This window comes from Lepisma saccharinum, unplaced genomic scaffold (genome assembly GCF_977018435.1).
Source record: "Lepisma saccharinum unplaced genomic scaffold, izLepSacc3.1 HAP1_SCAFFOLD_503, whole genome shotgun sequence".
In the NCBI taxonomy this organism is placed as follows: domain Eukaryota; kingdom Metazoa; phylum Arthropoda; class Insecta; order Zygentoma; family Lepismatidae; genus Lepisma; species Lepisma saccharinum.
The window spans coordinates 194,565-204,778 of NW_028143188.1; the positions used below are offsets into that span (position 1 = coordinate 194,565).

Below are 10,214 nucleotides of genomic sequence, written 5' to 3' on the forward strand. Positions count from 1 at the left end.
TAACTTTTCCTCCAGGGGTGTCATGAGACTATTTCACTCGGGGTTCGGGAAAAAGTACACTGTCTAAAGTTAGAGAAAGTTTAATGACTATGGCCTGATACACTTATGCAACTGTAAACGTTGTAAGTTCAGCACACGCCTGCGTAGGATATTACACTCACTTGGCCAATATACTGGCACCCAAAGGGGGGAGAATGGCTTCTGTAAACTGAGAACAGGAACTCTGCTGGATGCCCTCTAGAGTCGTAACCTTATCTCCAACAAAATATAAGAAAGGAAAGTTAAAAATTGTACTTACATATGTGAGTATATGTTCCTACCGTAGAACGACGTTTCAGAGATAGACTATCTCCTTCCTCAGGTTCATATAAAAACTAGGTACTTGGCATAGTACTGCGTCAAAAATGTAATATGAGGATAGTGGTTAAGGGTTGGTTAAGATACATTTAAAAATATTATGCTTTTGCCATTAAAAGTACGTAAAAAACGTGTCGTTCCCTAAAAAGACTTGTACGATAAACCTATTCACAGGTATAAAAGTTAAAAAAATTAAAAATCTGCATAAATCACTATGCTACTTGCAGGTTTAGCTGTTCCTACCCAACTGTGCATCTCAATTTGCATGAAGGTCAGTTCTTCACGAATTTCTCCCCTCCCCTTAATTTCCTCGATTCCCCTTATTACGTCACAAGTCCAACGTAAATTCACGCTCCTCCTGTTCAGCTTGCATGACTTCCGGAGTGATGTGGAAACCGATATTGGGTTCAATTTTCCATGCTTTGTCCCATTTTTTGAGGAAATTGATCCACCCTTCTTCCAAATTTCCTTCATCCCTATTAAGATTATTCCCCCCCCCCTATAAATATTCGCTGTTTCATACATGTTTCTTCCTAACTTCCTCCTTTCTTTTCTAATTGTCTCTTTTTTTGCCATTCTATGCCCACTTTCCAAAATGTGTTCTGAGAGATCCGTTTTGGGAACTTTTTCCCTTATATCCTTTTCATGCTTGCTCCATCTTTTACCCATATTTCGACCCGTCTGTCCTATGTACTCTTTCCCGCATTAACATTCTATTCGATAAACCCCCTTCTGTTTTTCCGGTATTTCCCTAATTATCTTTCCTTTCTTATAATCAGTAAAGTATTTCTCTACATTCTTTGGTGCTTTCATCCCGCAAACAATTCCAAAATATCTCGTTATTTTTCCGATTTTTTCCGATACGAATTGATGGTAAGGGATACCAACATACTTTACCTTCCTATTTTCCATCTCTGAAACGTCGTTCTATGGTAGGAACATATACTCACATACGTAAGTACAATTTTTAACTTTCCTTTTTTATATTTTGCATTTGTGAGTAACACGCAACTAACATACAAAATGCTATTATCTCCAACAAACATCAGGAAAGTGCAGTCCTTTACTTGCACCAAATTCTGTAGTTGCAGGCTTTTACAGGGAACTGTTGGCTTTTGGGGAACAAGGCTATCTATTAAGGTCACACTCACGATAACCAACGTACTGTATCTGACCTGTAATTTTACAGTCAAAGTTACACTCTGACCCTTGTCGTATACAACCTAATAAGGCCCAGCATCTTTCGGTGGGGTTTAAGCTGTAAACGACAAAGCCTGTACTTACAATTACCTTCCCGTTTACGCCCAGCGTCAACGATAATGGGGTACACAACGGTAAACCTTATGAGCGGTTGCCTACTAACCCAATGCCTCAATCCCCAGGCGGGTACCGCTGGTCAATAGTGACGGATCCTCTTCAGCCTGCAGAGTGGGTCCTCTCACTTGAAAGGGGAGTTAGATTCTCAGGCAAGGCCATCTCTGCGGCAGTAGATTGAACTACGTGCTCAAGGCACAAACGATAAATAAATAAATATTATAATAATTTTCTAATGTTGGAAGCAGCCCCGGCACCTACCCAGCGTCGAATAACATGGGTACCTGGGGGAAACCCTGGGGGGTAAAGGTGGTCAGGTGCGTGATGCTGATCACATCACCCCCACTCATGACCGGATCAAGAAAGTGTGGGGTGCTACCCCCACACCCCCTATACGCCTTCAGGGCATGCTGCTAAGCACAGGGGAAGACTTTACCTTTACCAAGATTCATCTTCCAAGTACGTTGAACATAATATACTGTGCATACCAGAAAAGAAAAGTTCAAATTAGCATTTTTGTACGCTATATTTACACTAGGCTATGCACTTGCATTTTTTCTTCAGTGCACAACATGTTTCTGCGAATATATCAAAGTTTGCCTAACATGAAATGTAATACTGTTAAACTTTGCTTTCACGCAAACTTTAAGTAATATTTCATTCTCTCAGGCAGTCGCGTGCCCAAGGGGGCGTTGGTGGGGGTTATAAACCCCCCTTCTAAAAAAAAGAGAACGTCAAATGTAGGAAAAGATGGCAAGATGAGGGATGACTACCAAAAATAGTGTACGTAACCCCTCCCTTTCGAAAATCCTGTTCACGCCACTGCAGTCTTAGGTTAACTTGCAAGGGCACATTTTTTCCACCTTTCGATGTGTAATCTTTAATTTCTGCTGTAGAAACCAAGTGTGGCTTCTTACCGATGTGTAAAATGATTAATACGACAACTTCCATGTCGGTATTTTATAAGCACAATATATACACGAGGTTTTGTTCAAAGCTAAGTTGCGTTACTGCGAAGCCGTAATTAGATTTTGATCAGCTGTAGGAGTTTAGCTTAATGGTTTAATTTTTGCTTTGTAACTTGGCCATAAGGTAGAATTCAGTTACAGAAGTATTGTATTTTTTAATATCGCTTATACGTTGTATGAAATAAATATTACTGTGTCTGTAATGGTCTTACATAGTAGTATACATTTTTAAGAATACATCAGTGAATTGAATATGTTGCCACAAATATTTAAAATACTATTACTAATTTGTATAATAAATTTTCAACTTCTGCTCTATAGAATCCTTAAAAATATCACCAGTATTTTTTTCATATAATCAAAAGAACATCACGTTATGAATCTCCTGCCTGTGATTGCAGAGTAATCAAACAAATGCCAAATTATCTACTCTTCCATTGCCCTTTAAGGAACAAACACAGACACGCCCTTTCTAACAGACTACACAGAGCCAAGATACCATATCCTGTATCCATACCCTCCCTGTTATCGTCTCCCTACCCTCGTACAATGTGGATATTATATAGTTGTGCCCGCCAGAGTGGTATTTAATTTTAACATTTGTGTGTATATGCAAGTTTGTGATCAGTGTTTCAGTTCAGTGAAGTGAAGTATAGAATTGCGGTATCTACACGACCACAACTACTACGAATTCGATTCTGTGGTACTCCTCCACAATTACCATTTCTTTTGCCATTGGTGTACAATTCTCTCCCGTTTTTCCCTACACATTCACATAAAGCAATAAAAATACTGCTAATTTTTCATTCTATTTTGGTTATTTGTTAAACTGTATGTGTTGCATTTATATTTGATAAATTTACTTTGCTCTTCCGGCCATTTAAGTCAATTGAGATGATAAGGAAGTGATAAAATAGATGAATGACCAATCACAGTTCCCCTTACTTATAAGAGCGATCACAAGAAAAAGAACCTTCGTCGAAAAGTCCCCATGCACCTTCATCCTCTTCCATTCAACTCTGGCTATAAGAGAGCATGCTCCACTCTCCCTCTCCCCTCCACACTGGAGTATGGTGCACAGGAGCCGCGAGTCTGCGCAGGTTTCTTTGCTTGTGGTTCCACTAGTAATATAAAAAAGTACACTCACCTCACTTAGTTCTCCGGCAGTTTGTTTCTTTATACATCATATTTGGACAAGATACAATTCAATCTATAGGTGTACACTGTATATAACACACCTTATTACTGACTTCCTTGACCCTGGATGTACAGGGACAAGGAAAACAAAGGAATGAGCATAATTTTCTCTTCGGAGAAGATGTTGAACCTAAACCAAAAAGAACGCAAATAACGAACTCGACAATGTAAATTGATGAGATTTAGTAAATCATTTGATGAAGTGGACTAATCGCAAAGGACGTAATCAGCTCAGATCGTATTACTTCTTCATGGTATGTGTCGTAAAGTTCCCACCCAACCATTTGACGGCGTTAGTGGCTATCGTATCTCCTTTTCCACAGCCTGTAGTACACATCCTCATCTAGACATTGTTCTTGTTCCTGGTGTTTAATATCTGCATACTGCAACACTGTCGTTCTGTCATTTCACGTGACTTCACATTGAAGTGATGCATTCACTTGGCCAGTTCACATCATCGCATGCAAAAACTTCAACCGTTACCATGGATATGGGTCAGGGCTGATGTAGAGGATAATCCTGGCTATGGGTTTAGGTTACACAGACTCATTATCTCTTTTCCTTTTTCTTCTTCTTTCTTGACCCTATCAAGGAAATAGTAGTTGATTTTGGTCATTGGTACTATGGTGGTGTGAGTATTGATTCACTAAAGTTCCTGACCATTTGTTTTAAGTTATTTGCGTGTACTTAACTCAAGTCGCTCATTAGCCTGCATGATTACAGTTTCCAGTTTTGCAATAGTACGCACACTTCACCTTGGCAGGGAACTAGGGCTTTCAACGGCCACTCCAGTTCACCATAGTGGTGGTTTTAACATGTATTATCGAGAGTTTTAAGGGTTTTTAACAAAGGTAGTTGTAATTCTGTATATGTCGAGCACTATGAAGTGTTTTAAACCCAAACCTTTCACCCAGTATCCTTACATGCCACTTCTCTGACATGGCTTGATATTCCGAGCCAAAATACGACAACCTGAAGAAGGAAACAGTAAAGCTTCCGAAACGTCGTTCACATAAGAATACATACTCACTTACGTAAGTAGACCAATTTCAATACTCTAATGTATTTTTGTTTATAGTTAGTGAGTAACACGCACGTAACCAATATGCTATTGTGGAGATGTGCTTAGAAAAGGAGAGTTTCTAATCCAATATGGTCCTCCTATACAGCAACTATTTCAACACTATTATTTTCTATGAAATATTTTGTGTATAATTTGTTTTTCTTTAAGGAGCCCATTGTAGTACATTTTGGAGTATAAAGTTTCAAGTTCCATATTTCACCCCACTTTATTAGGGAATCTAAATTCTTTTGCAGAAATGCCATGCCATTGAAATTTGAGCTGTGGGGATGTAGTTGGTAGGGCATTTGCTGGATTCAATTGCAAGGGTGTTATCTCCGGTGGCAATTTTTACAGAAAGCCGCTCAAGGCTCATGTAATCTTACCGATGACTTTTCCCTGACCAACCAAATTCCCTGACTTTTCCCTGTTTTCCAGGTTGTCCTGTCCCGCAGCAACCATGGTGACGAAGAATTGTACAGAGGAAGATATGAAACATTTACAGCGTCAATGTATCGAAGCAGACATGCAGCAAGGCAGCCGTCAGCCTTCCCGGGGACTGAGGTCAGCCCCCTTAACATTAGTAAAACTTTTTTATGTAATTTGTTTGCAGTGAAAATGTAGACAACAGATATTATTTTGCTCACAACTTTGGTGAAGAATAAATTCACAGAGCATGAACAGCAGCTAATACATTCATTCATCTTATAAAAAGTCGTCTAAGTAGCGGCAAATATTTAGAAGATTCTTTAGGCTTTAGAAAGTTCTTCGATAGGGGAGCATCTTTATTTGTACCTTCGTTGCCCCTGTTGCGACCTCCTATTTATACAGAAATCTGTGACTTTGACGTCATTATGCAAATTACCTCCGCTTCTGCGTCAAAGGTCAACATCTCCCAAGTTTTGGGAACGAAGGGGAGTTTTATTGTTTCTGTCAGGGAGTTGAATGTATGCTAAGCACTATGATTGAATATTCTCCATTTTCCCTTGTGTGATATAAATATCTGTATCATCAAACGTAGTATGGAGTGTGTATTAAGGGATGATTTCTGTAGCAGCCAATTAACACTTAAGCGATATTTTAAAATATATAGAAAAATGTAGTATTTGTGTGATATTTATAAACTTTATGTAACTTAATTACCTTCCTTCCCCCTCCCACACACACATAATTTACTTTAATTTAACACTGTTAAACTTTTGAAAATAGACTTGGTTTACCAAGCCCCCCCTGGAGATCAATTCTAGCTACGGGCCTGGTGGTTTCGCGTATGTCAGTTTCTCTCTGGTACAAATGAAACATATATGTAGATTAATGTATACTTTAATGACACGAAGCATTTAAATAACACTAAATATAATGAAGGGTTCCACAGAAATGTACACGAATATGACGAGGCTTACAACACACGTACGTCGTCTCACGACTCAACTCAGACTCACACTGCATGGCAACAAGCTTAATGAGAATGACAATTCGTCTGAACAGTTGGGTTACTTGCACCGTGACGTATAGCACTGGTGTAATATATTAGTGAAGTAAATAAAACAACAGTATTGGCATGTTGAGACATTTATTTAATGCACAATAAAATAGTTTGAAATCACATCTTGGGACAAAGGTTGTCACGTTAACAGTGGAATTGATTGTACAGGAACGCAATTTTTAATTTTTTATATCGGTGAGCCTCCAATCCTGCTCCTAGCGTTGCAGGCGAGATGTTCAAAGGGCCAAATAAGTCTGTTGTAAATCTTGGTAAAAATTTTGGGAAAAGATAGTTATTTGAGATGGGGCCTTTTGTGGTACCGTAGGTTGTAGGCAGTCCTCACCGTCGGCACACAGTCTCAAAATCTTGAATAGTTTTAACATTATAAAAACCTTACTTCATGTTGTTGATAGACATGACACGATTTGGCATAGTTTTGAGTTTCAAAATATCTGCATGTTTTCTAAAGGATTAATGTCAGCAGAGTTCCCTGGCCACTTTAGGACACAAATATCACTGAAGAATTTTATGACTTATTAACTTTCTTTGAAGTGTAGCATGGAGTCAAATCTTGCTGAAAAATCCTGTCACCATCTGGAAATCTTTTCTGCAGCTCAGGAACAACTCAGCTGTCCAGTATTTCAATGTACTGGTCACTTTTCATCATGCCATTGATGTACTAATGGTTCGGTCCTTCATTGGTGAAACACCCCCAAAACATCTTGTTCAAGTGTAGAGTCTCTTGCAAATGTGCAGAAGTTGGATCATTGCTTGCTTGACATGCATATTGAATCCTCTGAACCTGAATTTCAAAGTGGCTCTAACCTTTTTTCCAATCCTCTATGTGTACAACCTCGATGAGATCTTGCTCACTAGAGATGTCTCTTGCAGAATTCTAGGTGTTTCTTTGGAGGTTTGTGGGCCTTTTCTTTCAGCTGATGAACATTAGATTCACTCTACTTCCCCCAATTCATGAGCCAAGTACACAGAGGTGAACCCCTGGGGTTTAATTTACTTTTTCTGAGGAGAAAGAGGGCTCATCCGTTGACGTACTTTTCTTATTTTGTATCACATTTTCCATTTTTCTTGTGTGAAATGGAGCCAATCAACTTATGCTGCTGAATTATTTTATTAATTTCAACACAAATACAAAAAAATTGAATAGTGTAAATAAAAAATCATATTTATTGTATTGGGTTGAGTTGAATTTTTGTTTTAAGTCCAATTTTTGCACAGATAGGCTAATTAGTATTAGACTTTGAGAACGTGTTCCTTTTAACTTACAAGGCAAAGAGCAGTTTATGCATGTTCAAAAATGGTATTGCGATTGCCGAAAAAGGCAACTCCTTTGCAATCACCACATGCTTGCAAGCAACAGAGTATTACGGGTATAACCCGCGTTACCGCTCGCTAATGCTAGGGACGTACTGCAGCATGCTGAAGAGCTGAGTCTGCTGGCATTTCGAAGAGACGTCAAGCACCGCGTCACAGGCCAGGTGGTGTGATTAAGCCACGGGAAAGGTAGCGAAGTATGAACTGCCCTCTATTGCGAATCCACATAACTAATCAGTAAATACTTCGCGAACTTAGAGCGGACAGCCCATATCAACACGTAGGTGAGATTGTAGCATTTTATGTTATAATTTAGAATGATAAACACAAAGTTAATAGAAAATGCTACAACTTACAGTCAAAGTGATATCTCCTCTTGGCTCCAGACCTTAAAAAGAGATCTGTTGTAGATTCCATAAAGAAAAATGTATGGATCCATCATTGCGTCCACATCATAGAACAAATAGAATGTGTGTTATAGGATCGTTTGCTGTGTTGCTTGTGTTTTTATATTCTTCAACCCAATTGTCGGCAGGATAAGACAAAGGATGCAGGTATTATTGATTGTTCTGTACTAGTTGGTAAGAAAAGACTGCATCTTCTTTTAATTTCTTTGTCCATAATTTCCTTATCCTGCAGCTCCCAGTTACCTGCTGCTTACTAGCTGAGAGGTGCACCATGCAGGCAGAAAGCTCACTCTGCATGAAGACTATTACTGGCCTCCTCAAGTGAAAGTTAAAATGCTCTGCCAGCTTTAAGAGATTGGTGGAGGAGGGTTACTTTACGTATTTTAGATGAACTTGTTTTCTGTTTGAGTCTGCAGACATTAACTGCGTACCCCTCTGTTTGTGTGTGATTGTGAGTCTTAGCTTTTAAAAGGCTACCCCTTTATGAAGTGGGACATCAATAGATAGGACCCTGATGTTGAAGGATTAGGGAACTTTCAGACCAAATGACAATGCACAGAAACACAAACTGCACACACTGGAATAGGCAATTTCTCCTCTTCCATGTGTGTGCATGACCATCAGACCAAGGTAGCATGATGTACAACATTGAAAAAATGGCCCAATCTAAGTGACATGTGCAGCTTGTCAAGCAACTCACATGAAAAGTTGCTTTTACTTCTGAAAGTTTGTTTCCAAGTAAGTGTTGCTTGTCACTGAAGCGTGAAAGTTCTCTTAAGTAGTGCATAGATGTGTGTATATGTATACACCAATTAGATACTACAAAAAAATTGTTTTAATTTCTCAGGTTGGACCCAGACACCGTCAATTCATGAGAGATCAAAGAAAGATGAGGTACTTTACCCAATTTTACATCGAGCCCAACGAGGAGGAGCCTGAGTACCACAAGATGTTGGGTGTTCTTGCTTGGATATTTTTAGTTATATTATTTTATTTTTTTGTTAAATTACTGTGCCAAAATTAAACCATAAAACAGTTAATAATAAAAGTTGTCTTGGTCATGAAAGTTAGCATTTATTTTCGCAACAATGACAAAACCACAAATGAACTAAATCAAGCACATAGGAATCTATCAGCAAACACTGATACTGCACTAGATGGAAAAGTCAAAATTTGCACATTCATGGTTTTGGTATTGGTGCAAAGATGTTCGCCAGCTTGGGTTGCAAGTCGCTTCACCCTTCCGCCCCTGATTCAAGAATGGCCCCACAGTTTTAATTCAAATTTGGTGGCAGTCCCCCCTCGTATGATAAATAACCTGAAAATGTCTATATATGCTTTGGCATCTCAATTTAAAAATTACAATTCCAAAAGTTATTAATATTGAAACAAAGACTACGTTGCCAGTTCAACTGCTTTAGACCTTGGATTATTTAACCCTAGATTACAAAATGGTTTTGGTTGTCACATGGTCACAAAACATTCGTAAAAATTACTATGTTTTTTTAACGTTTTTTTTTATGTTTTAGATACCAATATTTTTTCATAAAAAAAACATCTTTATGTCCAGTTTTCTATGTAGATCAAAATATATGAACATTAAATTTTGCAATTTTTGAAAAAAAGAATAATGAAAAATATTTTTACGCCATATGTCTTACTAAAAATTAAAAATGTAAGGTCCTTGGAAAAAAATTTAAAAATATGAAAAATATTTTTTATTAATTTAAGAACTATAGTACCTAAAAGTACTAGAATGAAGTAAGGTACTACCCTATTACAGTAAATTTTTACTTAAAAAAACAACATAATTAGGTAGATCTCTTAAAATGCTACACTTTTCTAGTTAAAAGTTGGAAAACTTGAATTACGCACTTTTTCTATGGTACTTTTGCATGTCTCAAAAGTCTAGCTTTGATCACAGTGAACACAAGACATTGCTCTGTGTTCAGCACACAGATGTTATGGCATCGGAAGCAGCAGATGTCAAGGCAGGAGGGGGTGGGGGTTACATTACATGTCGGCAGGACAGTGGGCAAGTCGACTTCTGTTTGTCTCTTTTTCCTACTTCGACGTACTCTGTCAGGTGGTGA

The 10,214-nt window shown here is 38.3% G+C and overlaps 1 protein-coding gene across 1 annotated transcript in view; it reads left to right on the forward strand.

Moving 5' to 3' along the window:
* The window catches only part of LOC145982969 (uncharacterized), a 34,324-nt gene extending 25,878 nt beyond the window's left edge, over positions 1 to 8,446 (forward strand). The window contains exons 9-10 of the mRNA XM_083116249.1: positions 5,335 to 5,460; positions 8,354 to 8,446. Of these exons, the coding sequence (XP_082972375.1) occupies positions 5,335 to 5,460; positions 8,354 to 8,446 (219 nt within the window). The remainder of the gene's footprint in view (positions 1 to 5,334; positions 5,461 to 8,353) is intronic.
* Positions 8,447 to 10,214: the final 1,768 nt, after the last annotated feature.